We start from the raw sequence: 18,549 nt of genomic DNA on the forward strand, positions 1-18,549 counted from the left end.
CACCCAGAAAACACAAGTAAAACACTTGAAACCTGCATTCGCGAGTCCATTCCAGTAGCAACCTTGTCAAACAGTAAACCACGGTACAAGCAGCAGGACCGTCTGTGACACAAATCATGTAAAATCACGTCCGATCAGTAATCCTCCCAGCCAACGGTCTCCAGGCGCTGCGCTTTGCCGAGCACGGTGGTGCGCATGCCTTCCTGGTACTCCAACATGCGCTGCAGCAGCGCCGGCTCGTGAGCGGCCAGGATGCGCGCCGCCAGCAGGCCAGCGTTCGCAGCGTTCCCTATCGCCACCGTCGCCACCGGGACCCCCCGCGGCATCTACGGGAAAAAATTGTAATCATTGCTGCAGTGCTTTGTAATTTCTAGAGGCTCCTTAAGCTGCAGCCCTTGTGTAATCACAGCGGAATCCAGAATAGGACCTGCAAAATAGACTGCTAGAGGCTCCTTAGGCTGCAGCTATTGTGTCAGTACAACAGCATCCAGAGTTGGACCTGCAAGAGAGACTGCTTCTGCTTGTTGCACTTCCAAGACTCCGTTAAATTTCCGATTTGAGCCGAACCTCCTCCGGGGCCATTTTGTCGTCAGGGCGGGTGCTCAAAAGCAGCTTACCTACCTGCCGGAAAAGGAAAGCTGAACCACAGTCTGAGCCTAAGAAGCAGCCCTAGCCCTCCCCATGTTGGTGTAAGGATAATGCCCCAACCAAGCGGTGGCGCAAGTAGACAATGGTGAGCAGGCTTTTTTAAGAGAGGAGCCCCTAGACCTCCCTATGCTGCTGTAGGTAAGGCAGCCTGTTGTACTGTATGTTGCTGCTGCAAAATAGCCAAACAAGCGGTGACACACCTGCACGATGGAGAGGAGGGCGTCGAGGCCGTCGAGGTGCGCGCCGGCCGGCTTCACCGGGACGCCGATGACCGGCAGCGGCGTCAGCGCGGCTACCATCCCCGGCAGATGCGCGGCGCCGCCCGCCCCGGCTATGATTACCTGCGCGCAGAGCCAGATACCCTCTGCATGGAGGATTCGAAAGGCGACGATGGCCTGTACCCCATCGCTGTTCTGATGGAAGCTGAAGTCCTCTTCCCTTATGAACCCGCTGAGGAGTCCCCATAGATGCTTTTAACACGATATTTATTGTGCAGAGATGAGCTCAAGGATTAGGACGTGGCATTGAGGCTGCGGCACGGTCCCAGCTACTTATCAACACAGGCCTGCTTGCTTTCGCAGAGACGCCTTTTGATGTTCTTAAGGAAACATGCAAGCAACATTACAGCATTCCTCCTCAGCAATTTCACACGCACACCCCACCATTCCTTTACAGCAGGCCATCAAGGCGGACTGCTCCGCAAACATCAGGCCTGTCATTGAGGCAGCCGGGCATGCTGTCATAGGGGGAACTGGGAACAGGTCATTGGATCGATAAAGACCCGATGAACGCAGTTGTCCAGCAGGTGTGCAACCATCCAGAGATAGAAAAGTGAGCAAGGGAAAGAGCGGGACCTTGATGCCGCGCGAGTGCGCGGATCGTGCATACTCCAGCATGCGGTCGGGCGTGCGGTGTGCCGAGACCACGGTGACTTCCGCGGCGATGCCGAAGTCGCGCAGGACCTCGGCCGCCGCGCGCATTGTGGGCAGGTCCGAGTCCGAGCCCATTATGATGCCCACGCGCGGCTGCTGCCCGCCCTCCTCCCTCCCTGCGGCCTCAGTGAAGAAATGTTCATTGCTGTTGCGCACAGTCAAGAGAAAAGAGATGCAAGCCAGACAGGGCAGTGCGAGTGCCAAGTAGGGAGGAAGGGCAGGTGGCAACAAGCCAGTCGACCAGAGTGGATCCTGCAAGGACATTGCCAGCAGATGGGACAAATTAGAGGTGGTCTCACAAGGCAGAAAATTGTCGTGGCTCTAAGCATGCTGGGACCGCTATTGCCGGCTCACAGAACATTATGTGAGTCAGCTCAAGCGTTTCAAGCATACTAGGGGCCGGCCTCTGTGCCCGCATACACATTCACACGAGGTAAAACCCGAACGCCATTTGGCAGAGCAGTGAATCATTTCAGGCACGTTCAGGGAAGCTGGGTGACAGCACACGTGACAAGCTTGGAAGGGCAGATTGCTTGCAGAGTTCTGCATCATTTAGTGAGAACTAAGCAAGCAGACTGCAGCGCACACTTGATGTGCTGGCGAGGGAAGCTTGCTCAGCAGAGTGGTGCCATAATTCGTAACGAACAAGCAAGGGAATGCCAGCACACACCCGAGGTTCTGGCGAGTGCACGTTGCTCAGGGGAACAAGCAACCCTTAAGGATGGGGAAAGGATGAGCAGAGGCAGCGCACCTGATGTGCTGGCGAGGGCGGCGGCCGCGTTGGGGTCTACGGCGGCGAGCCTGCTGCGCGCCTCGACCGCGTCGGGCGCCACGATGGTGACGTGGCCCACCTTGCGCTGGCGCGCCACCTCAGCCTTGCCGTACCAGTGCACGCTCGCGCCCGGCACCTGCCACAACAGGCAACCCATGACTCAGCGCTACAGCACGCCACGTCAGCAAGGGAACGGTTGCGCCCGGCACCTGCTGACAGGCCAGCGTACTAATGGCTCAGTACGGGCTACTCAATTGGAGGTGCTGCATGGGGCTGCACAATGCCAGGTCAGGTCTGAGGCAGAGAGGCTCGAACGGAGGACATTTGTGAAGAATAAACGCAAAATCCAGGCAAGGCAAGAGTGTGAGATGAATTGGATAGGCCACCAAAACTGGCAAGTCAGCTGGAGGGCGATGGAGAAAGAATTAGGCACCTGGTATGCGCGTGCCATAACCTCATGGGCCCTCTGAATGCCCTCCTCTCCATCAGCCTCCCCCAGAATGTTCAGCATAATGCTGCACGCACACATGTGGAACAACTGTCAGCTATTGCAGTATCTGGAAAACCCCCGAATGGCACTCAAGACAATGGGGTGCATCTGTAGCCCGCCACAGAACGCAATAGAGCTCGAGCATTACTTTTTGGGCACCGTGCATAGTCTGCCTACAGCATGTGACAGCACTCGGAAAGCAGACAGCACCCCTAATTGCCTTGCCCTGACACACCCCGGCCATATCTAGGTCGCACGCTCTTGGCTCTTGGCAACAGCACATGTCGCGACAGAGCTCCACATGACCTCATTCGCTCTGATGGGATCCTCGCACGACAAAAGCATCTCAGCAAGTCGAGCATTCTAGCAAAAGCCTAGGGCGAGAAAGCAGCGGGGGCCACTCAGTACACTTCGAAGTTGTCTGAAATAGCCAGTGCGCCTAGGTCATAGGTGAGAACTTTAACAATTCAGTACTGTATACACATACTGGTTCTACCAGTGAAAAATGACAAACCCACCAGGCGCCAACGGCGAGGCTGGTGTCGCCGAGCGGCCAGCCCATGACTGCACGCAGGTGCTGCTCATACTGGCTGGTGGCGCATGCCTCAATAGTGTAGTGGCCGCTGTTGTGCGGCCGCGGCGCCACCTCGTTCAGCAGCAGGCCGCCGTCCTCCAGCAGAAACATCTCCACCCCAAACACGCCCGCGCCTGCACCCAGAATCACCCCTTTATCTCTTCCCAGAGCAACACATGGTAGCACGACTGCACAGTATACATTTTGTATGAGCACTCCAAGCTTCAATGTGCAATGGACACCCTCTGCGCTCCTATTGAGGGACATGCAGTAGCAAGATTGCAAAGGGTGCCGTCCGGGCACTGGGATGTTCCATATGCACACAACCATGCAGCAGTGTAATGATGTTGGATTGACGGCGAGCATGTTCCCGCGGTGAGCGTTGTTTGACTTCATTATCTACTGTAAACGCTGTGCTTGCTGGTAGATGCGCGCACGATCGGAGCGCCTGTGCCACCGTATCGCACCGCACGGGCACAGCAAGTGCAACACATGTTCGCAGTTCTTCAACGCTGCGCACCGTCAAGGCAGGCAACAGCTTGCTCCGCGACTTCCTGAGCGCGTCGCTGCACATCTGGTGAAACCTGCGCGGGCGCCTCTGTGACCAGCAGGATGCTGTTCCTGTGCACGGTCTCTACGACAGGGAACGCCCTCGTGCTGCCCTCCCTGCTGCGCCCCACCATCACCGCCAGCTCCTGGGTTCACCATTCAAATCTGAATCCAGACGCAATTAGCCACGACCTCACTGCATTCAGAGTGAAGCATGATGCCTAGGGCGCTCAGAAGAACAGCACACATGCAAAGTTCGGGACACGATTCTGTCAGAATGATCAGTTTTCATGGTTTAAGCTGTCCTTGATGCAAACATTGGAGGCAGCATGCTGATCGAAGTGGCTGCATTTTTGGAAGTCAGGACAAGGATGCTAAGTGCTGCTGCAGAGGGTTACCTTGACGAAGGGTGCCCATCGTTCGGCGTAAAGCCCCTGGCCATACCCCCCCAGCTGCTCGACTGCGCCCTCTAGCTCCTCCCTGCTCTGCACCACCGCGTTCCCCCTGCCATCGTACGCCAGCCTGGCACCAGCACACATGAAACACTCAAGATCCCAAGTATATTTCTTTGGGCCCTAAAGCCTCAGATCACCTCTAAGTGCGGCACACCCCGTAACATGACATGCAAAGTACAGATTTCCTTCCCACTTGCAGCAGCGAATTGAGCGCACTATCATTGGCCATGTCTCTCTTGCAAGATGGCTGCCATGATGGAGCGGGCCCAAACAGGCATGCTTCAGGCCATTAGATGTAGACAGTGGCGCTGCAGCAGTATTTGAGAGCATGCAAAAATTGGGTGGGTGGGTCAGATGTAGCTGACTCACCTGCGAGCCTTCAGCATGAAGGGGAAGCTGAAAGCTTGTGCAGCGGCCTGCGCGGCTGCCGGATCATCAATCCCAAGAAAGTCCGCCACCGGCACTCCGGCGCTCTGGAAGTGCCTCTTCTGCACGAGCTTGTCCTGCAAAGCACAAATTAAAGTCATCAGTGCACGTTCCTGCAGCTGCAATTGACTAGGTTTCAGGGCAGGCAAGATGTGGGCAGTAGATGCAAGGATCTCCCACAGAGGAGCCAAGGGCAAAGGGCAATGCCAAAATTTATCAAGGGCTATGATCAGCCAGTAATTCCTTGCCAATGTCAAGCGCGCGATTGAAAGTTTTGTGCAGCCACAGATCATATACGCGAGGAATGGTTGAGAGGAGGAGCAGACGATAGCCTGTTGGGCAAGTGCAAGACCTGTATGAGTCTGAGGGTGGAGGGTGTGGGCTCCACATCAAGGCCCAGCTCTGAAGCCACGCTGTCCAGAGCATCTGCGTCAATGTGCTCGATCTCCACTGTGAGCACATCCACTCCCTCTGCAAACTCCCTGCAGAGGCAAAGGATAACTTCTTCTCAGCGTCGCACAGCGGTCCACTCCAGGGCTCACTCTTCACTCGCTTCAGCTGTTTCCTGATGCCAGCACCTAGCTTACAGTATGGTCCCTCGTAGCCTACAAGCTGCAGAACAGGGTGAGAATTCTTATGAACTGTTGCCATCCCTCATTGTGACGTGCCAATGAACATTCCAGTGTGCGCTGGCAAGGGGTAAATACAAATGCTGTCTTGTGGCATTAGGTAGCTGCGAGTGGAGTTTACCTGATCTTCACAGGATCCCTGAAGCTGCCAAGCGTCTGCCTGGCCACAACAGCTGCTGGGCAATCTGGTGTGGGGTCCAGCACTTCCACCTTTATGCCCATCCTTGCCTGCATGCAACCCTTATGAAGGTCAGGAATGGGCACACGAGAGTGCGGCTATGTGATAATGACATGCACAGGAGCCTTAGGCATAGTGAGTACGGTCTAAGTCGCACCGCATCTGCTGCAAGCATCTTCCCCAGCTGGCCGCCTCCAAGGACACCCAGGACTGCTGCTCGAGGAAGGCCCACATCACTGCCAGGCACAAGGTCGTGTGTTCAATATGCGTATAAGGTTACTCCAGATTGACATTCACTGCTCGAGAGCTCTGCACAAGTACAGCAGAACACCAATACGAGCATGCATCGAGGTGGATCCTTGAAAATTTAGCCAATATCACTGATGCAGATGCAAATAGACAGATCGATCACATTAATTCGCACTGAACGACAACCTGATGGATGTTGAATGGGCTTCTTCTCTCAAGTTCCCTTGCTGTGCAGCAGTTGCAGCAGACGTGCTGCTAGATCGTCGCCATCCTCGAGGACGTATCCTGCCTGCAGATGACTGCATTGCTGCTCTGCAAGGACAGGGTGAGTGGGTTGACCTCTGGAGGCGCCCGATGCCTTTGGCTGCAGGGCCACCTTTCAAGTACAGCTGCTTCATAACCTTGCAAGAATAGGCAGAATAACTAAAGGGGCATCATGGAAGTCATTCGATGCTCCTGTAAGCACCTTTTGTTGCCAGCACCCACAATATTTTTCCTGCTGCAAACCGGATTTAGCCCTGAAGTAATAGTAAGTAGAGAAACTCTCTATACTAGTACCTCTGCACTCTTATGCATGAAATAATGTAGTGCGTTAGCTGAGGCAAGTAATCTCCAGAGCAGCAGTCGGTTGCTGCGCATTGCGACTTTGGAGTGGCCAGCTTGACCTGTTGCCTACACAGGCTCATGCATAGCAGACCACCTGCATTCTTGGACTTAATGCCAGAAACCTGTGCTTGATGCACTGTGCTGGAGTTGTGCCTTGCATGCATGGATTGGGTCCGGCCGAGGAATGACACTTGCTTTGTAACACTGTGACGCGTTGCAACAGGCATGCTGCTGCAGTCAACACCAGATCCACACCTCCCGCAATGGCAAAGGGCATCAACAGCTTGCGCATGGTGTAACAGGCAAGGGTCACATTGTAGAAGGCAGCAAGGCTACACTAGTTCTCTCCCCAGTGGGCTCACAACTTTGCAGCCAAAACCTGGCAATTAATCAAATCGACACATTCCCTGGACAGCTGTGCAGACTCGCCAGCACAAATACGCAAAAAATATATTCTAGGCCACTACTCTACAGACTAAACACGTCACATGAAATGATGCACCAAGCGTAACCAGCCGGCAAACGAAATCGGACGAGTATAAACTACAGGACTGGGGTCAAGTTTTGCGCAAAGCAGCATTCGGCGGTGTGAGGTGCTGTGGTGGCAGCCGCCTTCAGCACTGCAGCTAGGGGCGCGCACACACAAACTAAACAAGACCGTCTATCCGCAGGTGGGCCCAGATGGTGGCAGCCATGCATGCTGTTAGTGGGCCGGAGTGTGTGAATACGCTCGCAGCCGACAGCATGCAAAGCTTTATCAAGGGGAAGCTGCAGAAAGGGCTGGCGCTCAGTGGCGGCCAGCGGCGGGGGCCTTGGCGGCAGGGGTTGCCGGGTAGCTGATGGACACCTGGGGTCCCACGTTGATCAGCTTGGGGATGACCTGGATGCCTGCATGCATGCGAGACACAGCATGTTAGGAATGTTTTCAGCACAGCTGCTTTCAGACGACTGACAATAAGTATTGCAGAAATAAGACTGAGGCTGCCATAAGTCTCAGGCAGAAGCAGCGTCCATGGGCAACAATCCTGACATTTGTGATGCAGCTCACATATTCTCTGCCGCAGGCTGAGAATAAAAGGAAGGGTAAGAGTTCATAAAAGCAGGGAGGAAAGAGGGGCGCGTACCGGTGGGGGACACGTTAACACCGACCTTGATGAGGGTGGGCTGGATCTCAATTAGCTTGGGGGTGACAGCCACGCCGGTGAAAGAAGATGTGATGACACGGGGGTTGATCGAAATCAGCTGGGTGCTGATCTGGACACCGGTGGCCGACTGGCTCACAAAGCACGGCCTGCAGCACATTGGACGAGTCAGTTTTTGATAGACAATACACCACAATGTATGGGGACAATGCCGGGTGTGCATGGGGGCTGCAAAGACTGGAGAGGTTGTGTCACCTGTAGCTGGTCACGATGGCGGACTGGGAGAAGATCTGGTTGCCACCACCCTTGGCAAAGATGGCAGGCACGCCTGGGATTCCGGTCACGGCACTGCCAAAGTTGGCGGTGGCGTTGGCGAGCAGCAGAGGGTCCTGCATGTGTCAGGCCACCATCACATGAGCTGATGATATGCATACCCCAGATATACAAGTATGTTACATACTACATGCGGGACAATGCACAGCCTGGCTCTTTCAAGCTCAGGAAGGCCCAGATCTGGCAACCTTCTTAAAAATATTATGCATGGCAGATGAGGCGGTGGTTAAGGGGGAACTTACAGTGACAGTGGGCAGGGCCTTGACTGCAGCGTCCAGCTGGGGGCCCACGGGGTTCTCAATCAGGAAGTTAAGCAGGTTCTGGGGCACGGGGTCAGCATGTGCGCCACCAATGATGCTTCCCCACCTTTATATCACAGTGCGAACAAGTGAGATGATGCACAGCTGATCCTTTCACAAGAATGCTGCACTTGACAGTCTCAAGTTGAGACAGTGACTGTGACATCTGCGGCGCTTGACAGTCAGAAGTTCAGTACTTTGCAAAGTCAATGTCCAACCCTGCTTGAGCATCCAAGGCACATGCAACAGAGAGGATGCATCACCGGAGCTCTGGTCAGGTTCATGATGCCATGTGAAAGAACCTACTAAGGTCACACTGGCCTGAGGGTCCATTGGCATGTTGCGTGTGAGCAAGTGGGGGGCTGAAGGTTAGAAGCGCACGATGCGGTGACATTGAGGAGCTGGGTGAGCGGGTCTGGCAAGGGGGTGGAAGGCAGGGACTGGAGGCTGCTGGCTGACTCAGCAGGGGCCATGTTGAATAGAGCAGTCTGGGCCTGGGCAGCCCATGAGGCCATGGAGGTGAGCAGGTTCAGGGGCGAGCCCTCAGTCTGCACATCAACACACCATACATTGTCAGTTGGAACGTGCGCAGCTCGTGAGGTGCTGGATTGTGTGAATTTCTGCCAGCCCCTGATTTTTGCTGAAATGATGGCTATGCAGGTACTCACCTCAGCACCGTCCTTGGCCGCCAGGAAGTTGGCCTGCTCTTGGAGCAGGGAGAAGATCATGCCCCCAAAGTCGTTGGGAGTTGTGGGTAAAAACACTGACTTCACTGATTCGAGGGCTGAAGCATCGTCCTGAGCGCTGACAGCTCCAATGAGGCACAATGCCAACAGAGCCCTGCAACACAGGCACCACTTTGCTGTGAGATTCAAACTGGAACAGGACTGTACCAAACACGAAGCTGGAGTCCCTTGCTGCATGCCTATGAGCTTTAGAGCCAGTAAGGAATTCACTGAGCACACAAGGTGCTCATCACAGTTCCTTCCCTTTCCCAAGTTTCCTTTCCAACTTGGGCATCTTGAATTTTTGGGTGCTTACCCGGCGACACGCCTAAGAGCCATATGTTCCGCGTTACGTCCCTGCATCACAATGGGAGAAGTATTAGCCTTATTTTGAGCCTTATCGGAGTGCAGATATATCTTCGCTGGCCGGACGAGGGCCCAAAAGGGCACCTCTCACCCTAACCCCTCCAAGCTCACGGGATGGCCCCGCACGAGCTGCGACAAGGCACCGCCTGAGCGTGGCGGTCAAAACAAGCAATGCTGCAGCTCAGCCTAAAGACTATCGTGTTTTCTGGACCCCAATGTGAATACACGCTAAGGGCACTTTCACTTGGGATTGGTTGCAGCTCGAGCAGCACCTCCCGAAACTCGAAACGGAGAAGACGTCTAGCAAGCGAGGCTCAGCACAGAGAACTGATCCCCTTGCGCAAATTCCGCGAACTTGGTGGCAGTGATAAGCAGTTTCTGTTGTGTGGAGGACTCGAAAAATTGACATTGAACGGGTCGCAGTCCCGGAGGGGGTCGATAAATGCCAAAGATTCCATCGGGCCGTTGCATGTTGCCCCCTCAGGCCCCTTGCTCCATTAAACGTCAAATTCCCACAGACCAGCACCAGACAGACGAGTCCTTTCTGCTTATTTCATTTGGCGCAAGGGACTAGCAGTAAAACAAACTCCCTGCATATCTAGGAGCCGGTTTCTGTTGCGGCCTGTCAGCGTCCCGAGGTGGGAGTTCCGGCTTCCAGGCTGGGCAAAAGTCGCCCTCTGCGTTTTGTGATAGCGTTGTAAGCCCAGGGCAGCTATTGACAGGAAGGGGCTTTTTGCTGCCTTTTAGCACCGCTTGCAGTTGGCCTTGCTTGTTGCAGTTCGCAGGGCCGTTGTCTCGTTCACGAGTGGGGGTGTTAGGGTGAAGCGCTCTTTGGGGCACTTCGTGGCCTTCACATACTCGTGTTCGTGACATCACAGCTTGTAAACACTCCTCTGATAGCTGTCTGGTGGCACTGCAGGACGCACTGGTTGAAAAAATGGCTCGCGGGCTCCGTATCGCTGGGTGAGTTCAGATGCACAATAAAGTGGAAACATCAAAGGGGCTGAGAGCAGCATGGTCCGAATGTGGATGAAATGTTAGTGTTGCACTAATCAGGGTGTGTTAGAGGCAAAGAAGGGACGCTGGAACTTCACTTGTCCTGGCTGCAATTCAAATCTAATGAAGCCAGCTAAAAGGCACTTCAGCTGAAATCGATGAGCTCGCATGCCTTTTCTTATTCATTTGACACATTACAGCTTGGTAAGCGTGACGTTCTTTGTGTGCGTGCTGTGTAGGCTTGTTCTGGCATTGTTGGCATGCTCAGCAATGGCTGCAGATGAGCAGCTGCCCACAGCTGACCTGCTCATCCCCCAGAACGAGGGTGACTACTCCAATCTGCTGGCTTCCCTCATGGACCAGCAACACAAGATCCTCACCAGCACACTGGGTGTTGACCACCCACAGGTCGCCCTGGCCAGCACCCTGGTTGACCTCCAGTCAACGGTGCGCATACTGCCTCCTGTGCACTCTCATTTGAATAGTCTTTTAGGAAGGCAGCTTTGCTTGCTTGCATGATATGTTCAGGTCTTCAGCGTCCCTGTCAAGAGTACCTTGCAGTCTGCTCAGTCTGCAGCTCTTGTGAGCCTGTCCGTTAAGCAGAGAGTGTCTCCATACTGCAACTGAAGGCACACTAACAAAGTTCTGTTCTTGTTTGGCTGCAGCTTGGCTCCCTGATGGCCAACCTGACTTCAGACTACGCCAACTTTGTGAAGTTCATCACAACCGCACCAACCTTCTTCAACCAGCTTTCTGCTGACGCAGCTCTGCTGAACAAGCAGATCATTGCGGTGAGTCATCTGCACTCCTGACTCAGCACTGACAGTTCTTGCCTATTCCCAGCTGCGTGCAAGTTTCTCTCAGCTTGTGGAGCATGGCAAATGCATGCACAGGAGCAATCCAGCAAGCCACTCCTGCCAGGGACTGAGAGTTGAATTCATCAAAACAAGATGTATTGATAATTTCTGTGTGTACGGTGCAGACCATCACAGCGGTGTCACCAGCCTTTGCCAAGACTGTGAACCTTGCGGCTCCCCAGTTCTTTGTGAACAAGCCAAACACAATCACAGCCTCGCAGACACTCGTGTCCGTCTCAGAGCAGCTCTTCTCTGTGGCACCCTGCCTGATTGCCCTCTCCCAGACCGGCGTCCAAGTCAACCCAGTGCTCATCGGAGTGAGTCCCTTCTTCCCATCACTATTGACCTAGACTCTGCACATTGCCCTTATCTCTGCGCGCATGCAACGGACAAGCTTGTCTGCTTGCGGTTAGATTATTAAGTGACATGCACTGCCTGGCCTGCATCTCTGCTAGCAGACCGATTGCCACCCATCAGGACCTTCTAAGCTTTGTTTTCTTACTTTGATATCTCAGTGCCGGAGATGGTCACTTGCTGAAGTCACCGGCTTGGTGCACTGGTGTACCTTAAAACCAATCAATGACGGGTGCATGCATGCTGAGGAAGAGTGTCTGATGGATGTTTTTATGTCTGGTGCAGGTCAGCCCCAGGCTGATCCAAGTGGATGCAGTGGGAGTGCAGATCCAGCCCGAGCTGATCACAGTCGACCCCACTCTGATCAACATTGCACCCAACGGTGTCAGTGCATCCCCCACCAATGTGAAGGCTTCCCCCACCTTCATTGACGTGTCCCCCACTGTCAAGGTGGTGCCCAACAGCAACAAGGCCCCCACCATCAGCGCCGGAATCGCCATCAAGCCCAACCCAGACGGCTGGTCCGTCACCAACGAGGTGAGCACCTTCGTTGCCCATGTCCTGCTCTAGCCCTTTGCTGCAGATCTGACCTCGAGGCAAGAAATAGCACCCCACTTGCTTGCTCGTGACTGGAGCCAAACATGTCAAAGGCTCCAGTGCACAGCAAAAAGACTTGTGGCAGACCTTCGGTCCTTTTCTACATTCTGCCTTCCTGCCAGCCGCACCAGGGATTGAGCACTGTGTTGAGCCTCACCTTGTTTGTCAGCCTGCATGTTACTGCCCAGCAGAAGCTGTCCTTGGCGCTGTGCAAGGCTTGCGAACTGTAACCTCTACATAGGCAGTGTCGCTGTTCACTGATCATTGTGTTATCCATGTGTGTGCAGTTCGGAAAGGTTGTGGCCAAGGGAGGAGCTCCCCCTCTGACCCCAGTCAACGCCGATGGATCCCCCATCAAGGCGGCTGCCGCCAAGGCCCCCGCCACCGGCCGCAGGCTCTAGGCGCATGCACGCACGCAGTGAAGCCAGATTAGGCGTCATTTGCCTCGACATTTAATGCTGCACATTTCATTGCCCAATTCATTGGCAGTCCTGCTGTCGGAGAGCAGGTCAGTGCCAACGGGATGCTCACCCTTTTGTGCGCGCCACCTCCCTCGGTGCTGCACACTGGCCGCAAAACTGCTCTGAAAGCGCTTGGGGGGTTTTGCATAGACGCGCACTCCAGGTTTAAAATTTGATGCTGTCAAGTCTGCATGTATGTATGTTGCGTAGAGGGTCTGTTGGGACTGTAGTGTGAGCTGTTTTGTGGTGGCCCTTGTGTCAGGCTTCCCTCCACGGCCAGGTCTGTAGTGTAGCCAAGTTGTTTGTTTGTAGAATCGTTGCGCAATAATTTTTTTTCAGTGGACCAAGCTGCCTCGACCAAGCATTTCCTCCAATGCTTGGCAGCATTCGGGGTGTCAGTTACACCATGTAACAGAGCTCCAATAGCAAAGAGAAGAATGGCTCTCGCAGAAACTTCAAGAAAGATTCCATGCCTTCACATGCATCTGGCTCCTTGCCTTCTCAAGCAAGTGAAACTGTCCAACACCTCATCACCTCCCATATGGCCATGTGTGAAACGCCGAGTGGAGCACCTTTCCCAAATTCCTCTACAATTATCTCAAACGTATGAGTGCTACAATCATACATTTGCAAAACGACCTGGTGTGTTTTGTCAAATTTGAACAGCAGGCTCAGGCTTGGGATTCCAGATGTGTTATAATTTCAAACAAATGCACTCTGACGATTGCTCTACAAATTTTATCGTCTTGTAGTATTGGATCGTGGAATATTGCTTGGTATTGCAATTTATCTTATTTGGCCCGAAATTGCGAGACTGATGTCAAGCACATCCTGACCTGGTTGACCTCTGAAAAGCATCAGATCACTCTTGGACAGTCAATGAGGACATTATTAGCACTCAATGCGTTAAAAATATAAGGTTCAGCAACATACTGACCTCCAAGTTCCGGTTGCTCTTCTTATTGGCCCCGTAGCATGCCTCAGTATGTCAGGCAAAGGCGAAATTCTGACATCTCAAGACAAGCCAGCGCCCAATTCAAGATGTATGGACATTGAAAACGGTCGCTTCCGGGCTTGCAGACGTCGATCCGTCCACAATGCTTGCTTATACGTTCTGATCTTGGTGCTGGGAGGCACCGTTGCTCTCCTTGTCACAGAGAGCTGGCACCAACCACTTCTGTCTGGCAGCATCCTCTCCTCTGCCGCCTGCAAGCGCTCACGGCATGCACAGGTGTTGGGATCGCTGTCTTTTGCAGAATGCCGTGCATGACAGCGAGTTCAGCAGATCATGCAGGGTTGGCTTCTGCTTGAGCTGTCAGCAGATCTACCATCAGTGTTCTCACTGACTATCCATGTGACGCCACAGGACCTGAGGAGTAGCGTGCTGGGCGAACTGCACTTCACTGCAGGCAGCAGCAACGGATGTCAGCTACCCCACGTGAATGACCCAATGCTGCTACAGAACAGCCAGGCAGCCGGAGACACCTGCCTGGTGCTGTACAGGTGGGGTGCCAATACTCACGTTTGCTCTTCAATCATCCGCCAGAGATTTAATCTGTTTTCATGCTCCTTGCACACCTGGCAGCTGCATGCTGTCACAGACCTTCACAAGCATGCATTTGGAGAGAAGAGTTGTTGGTATGCTCGTGATACTGTACTCTCAAAATCCCTTCCATTGGTTGGCCGGGTGACAGTGGGGCAACTCAAAGGAGGTTGTGTTGTGTGCAGGGTGTGCTTGGATCAGGGCGTCGTGGTCTCCTTTGATCCCCTGTACAATCCTGAGAACCCCGGCCACCTGAATCTGCCAGAATTCCCTTTCCCCGAGCTAACGGTGCGCCCCTTTGCGCAGCCACATATACAGCAGTAGAGTACTGTCAGTGGGTGTTGATGCTTGTCTGCACAAGATCTCCACCTCATAACTCAAGAAATGTCTGAGGTTCTCAGTTGCTGCAAACTGGGAAGTGCAATGCCTCCTGTGAGGCATCTGCAAACGAGAAATGTGCCTGTGGGACACTGTTGCCTTTTGTCCTGCTGCAATCCCCTTCCCTTGGTCCTGCTGACAGCTGACGCAGGTCAACTTCTTAGGTCAAGAAACTAACTGTTATATCTGCTAAGACGTTGCCTGGTGTAATGCGCGCAGTACAATTGGCCGAGCGCGATGACTAATGGTGACGCGCTGGGCCCGGGGGGCTCGCGACTGGCGTTCCCTCCGCTGACCATCCGAGCTGGCAGCCACCTGGACCGCCACCTGGCGACCCAGGACTTCTCCTACTGCACGGTGCCCCTGGTGGGTTCCCCTCCCCGGGGATTTGATACCAGTCAACATCACAGAACCCCTGTCCTTCCAGACTTTTCTAGGATTATTTGGCAATATCGCTGCCTTTGCAGGTCTTCCTTGCTCTATTGTTGACAGTGCATTTTGTTGGTGCTGAAGGCAAGGTGACTTTGGGTTGTGCAGCCCAGTCCTCTGCCAGCTCCGCAGCCACGCAATTGCGCATGAGCAAGACACTGATATGTTTCCCTGCATCAGAGCTTCTGCTTGCTGGCACTGCCCCATGACCGGCTGATGGATGTGCCAAGTATCCATGGCATGCTGCAGGTGATGTTATCCAACTGGCCGACCACGTATGGCGAGGTGGTGGTTCGCGCGCCGCAGCGAGCGTACCAGTGGCACAGCAGCGGCATTGTCAGTGATGCAGTCTCCTATGTGGTGAGCCCCTGTCCTTCCCTTCCCTGCAGAGCACCCGTTTCTGGAGTGCTCAATCGTGATTGCAGAAGTTTCCTTGAATATCTTAAGACAATGCATCTGCATCTCACCGTTTGCACCACTTGGAGTCATCTCTCTCAAGGTCAAAGGCATGTGTTCTATGGTAAGAAGAGTGAGCCACACATTGTCTGTGGCCGCTCATGCAGTGTTTTGATGCTCAAGCTCACATTTCCAGGCAGAAAGGCGTTCTTCCCACTGATGCATCGGGCAATGCAGACAGGTGCATGTGTTCTCCAAGGCTGTCACAATCTATTTTCTACTTACGATCACAAGATTACTAATGCATCACGTAGGTTGCCACGCCGGGGGGTATTGGCCTGCCAAGATTTTGGCCGCCAATGTTGGCTCCCTTCACGCGGCTGGCAGTGTCCAGCCTGGCGGACTTCTCTGCGCGGCTGCCGCAGGGAACGCCGTCGGACGCCACCAATGAGGGCGTCGCTGTGCAGTGCTTCCAGAAGGTATTGAATTGCTTTCAGACAACATAGACTGCCAGGACTGATCATCGTGGAGAAGGCCGCTAGCCTGACAAGTGTGTTTGCAGTATATGGTATGTGTGACTGGCTGATATAAATGTGTTGCTTGCCCAATGAATGAAATTTTGATTCATTCCAAGCTGTCACTTTTGCACACAGTAAGTAGCACCTGTTATGCTACGATATCGTGATCTGTAGAAGCTCAGCAGTGCGCACAAAGCCCTAATCTAATATCATGGGTTGATATCATGATTTTGTTTCTGGGCGCATGTGCAGGTCATCTTGTGTAAGATACCATCGGGGGACTTCAGGCTAATGTACGACGTCGGGCAGGCGACGCGCGCGCACTACGCGGCCGCCAGCCTGATCAGGAACCCTGCCAGCTTCCCGGAAGCTGCCGCGGCAGCTTCCGACAGCCTCAACGTGCTGGTAGAGCAGCGGCATGGCGTCGTGCGCAACTTTCTCAACATGGATCAGTTATTAAAGGACTGCGGTGAAAGCGGGAAGCTGCAAGGGACGAGCGTGGCCTGCAGATCTGCCACGTTTGCCGGCGACTTGGCATGGTGTGCATGCACCACCTTGAGCTTTTCTACAATTTGTAAGGTTTCCGCTTTTTGTCTGGCTCCGCAAACAGAGGATTATAACTGGTAAGCTACTACGAACGTTTCAGAGGCAAGCTGGAACGGCGCATCATGCAGTGCTAATGCTTGGATGCAGTGAGAATCTGCAGAAGACACTGCAAAGCGGTCCTCATTCGTTTTTTGAGAGACCTCATCATATGGGCTCGCAGGAACATAGCGGCGGTCAGCAGTGCGGATGTCCTAGTGACGATACACGGATCGGGCAGCAACAATGTCCTGTTCATGCACGAGGGGTCCACGCTGATTGAAGTGCGGCCTTACAAATTTGGCACCGAAACTCCAGAGTGGGCAAATTTTTTCATTCCGAAGGTAAGCAATCCCTTGGATGCAAGGAATCAACAAAGTCAAGTTTTGTAAGTCTCTCAGGCATGGAAATATCTTCCGTCTCATTTCATCGGTGATGGCATGCTGCATATTTTGTGCATGTAAACCTGATGTGATGGCACTCGATGCTGGAGAGCCTGTAGTAATAGCTCAGGATGTGTTGGCATTTCTGCCAAACAGAAAGCCGTTATTGTAGAGCCAAGCCTCTTTCAGACGTGCAGCAGCTCGGAATAATAATTGCCTGCCTGATGCACGAGATTTGGCTGACTTGAAGCTTCTCTTGTTATGACAGGTGGCCGAGGCGAATGGCTACAGGGTGCAATACATTGGGCTGAATATTCTGGATGAGGAGCTATCTAGGCCCGGGGGATTTGAAGCGAACGGCACCGGCAGCGTTGACGCAGCAACGCTTGCGCGCGACCGCCACGTCATCCTCCCGTGAGTCATGTCCCCCTTGTTATCTGTTTTCAGGGCTTTCATCTAGCACCCACTCCTATTTCAGCCCTAAATAATGCACACTTTGACCACCCTCCAAGAGATTTAATAGTTTATGATGGGGAAGTGCTCATGGTTGACTTGCATTTGGGAGGTTCATTTGATGTGTTGGTCAGCTTTACTTCATTTACACTCAAGGTTTGAGGGCTCAAGGACACTCATGCTTCCAGCACATGAAATGTCCAACAGACGAGGCCAGTGTCTGCGCGACAATTTGTAGTAGCATGCAGTCCTCTGAAACCAGGCACCTCTTGACAGGGAATGACGAGGGAAAATATTTTGCTGTTAATCATGTAATAAGTTGGGTGTGCGCAGGTGGGAGGTGCTTCGGCAGGTGTTAAACATGTTATTAAGCGTGCGCGGCAACCGCAGCGCTTACTTGGACTTGGTGGCGGAAGGCAGGCACATCTTGAACGTGCTGCCGGGCAGTGTGCTGGAGCCATGGGCCCCCCAGTTGCTGGAGGGGCCCCCTGCAGAAGTGATGTCAGCGTCAGGCACCTTCGAGGTTATTGCGCAGACGCAGCCCTGATGGCCTGCCGCGCCAGGCCCGAGAAGCTATTCTTGGATGGCCTTGGTTTTCGCAGGATTGCAGCGCTAGCAGCGCTCTTCTATTTGCATTGTGATGAGTTTTCCGTCTTGAGGCAGCACACTTGGTGTGCCCAACAGAATTTCGAGGCATACCAGTCATCAATGGCTTGACCCACTCTTGGAGGGCCTTTCTGCAAGTTTGCTCAGCAGTCGCACCTGAGTTTCTCCTCGAAACAAGAATACTTTCATGTTTTCAGATCATTCACATTAGGCTGAAAAAAGGCCTGGAACAGCAGACCTGTAGTCGACCAATTATTTGTGGTACTGCACTTCTTATTGGCATTGCTGCGCAATTCCTTGCTGGCATGCCACGGTCCTTGCTTGACCGGACTGCATGCAAAGGAGAGGCTCTTAGGCTTCCTGGGCTCGCCTTCCTTTTATTTCTGTGTGTTGCCCAAGGCTGCCCGGGACAATCTTGACAATATTCTTTATACGTTGGGCGGTCAGCTTCATTCCAATGGTGGACCAAGAAACACTGAATAATGGCGTGTTTCTGGAAGTCATGATATTCTTACATTGGAAGTGTTGAGATTCATGGGAGTGTTAGCATCATGTTATGTGTAAGTCCTGGGCAAGTCCTTGTAGACGTCAAGAATTGGCAAGCGTGGTCTTTGTGGCAGCTC

At 53.5% G+C, this 18,549-nt stretch overlaps 4 protein-coding genes across 4 annotated transcripts; 2 read left to right on the top strand and 2 right to left on the bottom strand.

The window, feature by feature from the left end:
* Positions 1 to 134: 134 nt before the first annotated feature.
* On the bottom strand, positions 135 to 5,697 carry COCSUDRAFT_56990 (Phosphoribosylaminoimidazole carboxylase; the record flags this gene model as incomplete). Its single annotated transcript, XM_005645557.1, has 11 exons — positions 135 to 326; positions 849 to 989; positions 1,503 to 1,696; positions 2,332 to 2,488; positions 2,786 to 2,867; positions 3,361 to 3,550; positions 3,937 to 4,111; positions 4,364 to 4,487; positions 4,790 to 4,923; positions 5,199 to 5,328; positions 5,597 to 5,697. 11 exons carry the CDS (start codon positions 5,695 to 5,697, stop codon positions 135 to 137), a joined length of 1,620 nt encoding a protein of 539 aa, XP_005645614.1.
* A 993-nt stretch (positions 5,698 to 6,690) lies between these two features.
* On the bottom strand, positions 6,691 to 9,738 carry COCSUDRAFT_33782 (hypothetical protein). Its single transcript, XM_005645558.1, has 8 exons — positions 9,646 to 9,738; positions 9,324 to 9,364; positions 8,951 to 9,122; positions 8,664 to 8,830; positions 8,226 to 8,349; positions 7,906 to 8,039; positions 7,633 to 7,799; positions 6,691 to 7,396 (listed from the first exon to the last, which is right to left on the bottom strand). The coding sequence occupies exons 2-8, from the start codon at positions 9,344 to 9,346 to the stop codon at positions 7,296 to 7,298; spliced, it is 888 nt and encodes a 295-aa protein (XP_005645615.1). The 5' UTR covers positions 9,347 to 9,364; positions 9,646 to 9,738; the 3' UTR covers positions 6,691 to 7,295.
* A 131-nt stretch (positions 9,739 to 9,869) lies between these two features.
* Positions 9,870 to 13,066, top strand: COCSUDRAFT_54113 (hypothetical protein). The gene is made up of 7 exons (XM_005645559.1): positions 9,870 to 10,011; positions 10,293 to 10,336; positions 10,609 to 10,816; positions 11,035 to 11,160; positions 11,352 to 11,543; positions 11,866 to 12,117; positions 12,465 to 13,066. The coding sequence occupies exons 2-7, from the start codon at positions 10,311 to 10,313 to the stop codon at positions 12,576 to 12,578; spliced, it is 918 nt and encodes a 305-aa protein (XP_005645616.1). The 5' UTR covers positions 9,870 to 10,011; positions 10,293 to 10,310; the 3' UTR covers positions 12,579 to 13,066.
* An 860-nt stretch (positions 13,067 to 13,926) lies between these two features.
* Positions 13,927 to 17,867, top strand: COCSUDRAFT_56993 (hypothetical protein; the record flags this gene model as incomplete). The annotated part of the gene is made up of 9 exons (XM_005645560.1): positions 13,927 to 14,141; positions 14,367 to 14,469; positions 14,779 to 14,925; positions 15,238 to 15,348; positions 15,699 to 15,863; positions 16,155 to 16,441; positions 16,669 to 16,828; positions 17,136 to 17,281; positions 17,654 to 17,867. 9 exons carry the CDS (start codon positions 13,927 to 13,929, stop codon positions 17,865 to 17,867), a joined length of 1,548 nt encoding a protein of 515 aa, XP_005645617.1.
* Between the last annotated feature and the right edge of the window lie 682 nt (positions 17,868 to 18,549).

Source organism: Coccomyxa subellipsoidea (assembly GCF_000258705.1).
Source record: "Coccomyxa subellipsoidea C-169, whole genome shotgun sequence".
In the NCBI taxonomy this organism is placed as follows: Eukaryota; Viridiplantae; Chlorophyta; class Trebouxiophyceae; family Coccomyxaceae; genus Coccomyxa; species Coccomyxa subellipsoidea.

Coding starts and splice junctions, on each gene's coding strand:
- COCSUDRAFT_33782 (XM_005645558.1), bottom strand. CDS start 9,346: ATGGCTCTTAGGCGTGTCGCCGG. Junction 8,040..8,225: donor AGGCCCTGCCCACTGTCACT/GTAAGTTCCCCC, acceptor TGACACATGCAG/GACCCTCTGCTGCTCGCCAA. Junction 7,397..7,632: donor TGTTAACGTGTCCCCCACCG/GTACGCGCCCCT, acceptor GCATGCATGCAG/GCATCCAGGTCATCCCCAAG.
- COCSUDRAFT_54113 (XM_005645559.1), top strand. CDS start 10,311: ATGGCTCGCGGGCTCCGTATCGCTGG. Junction 10,337..10,608: donor CGCGGGCTCCGTATCGCTGG/GTGAGTTCAGAT, acceptor CGTGCTGTGTAG/GCTTGTTCTGGCATTGTTGG. Junction 10,817..11,034: donor TGGTTGACCTCCAGTCAACG/GTGCGCATACTG, acceptor GTTTGGCTGCAG/CTTGGCTCCCTGATGGCCAA.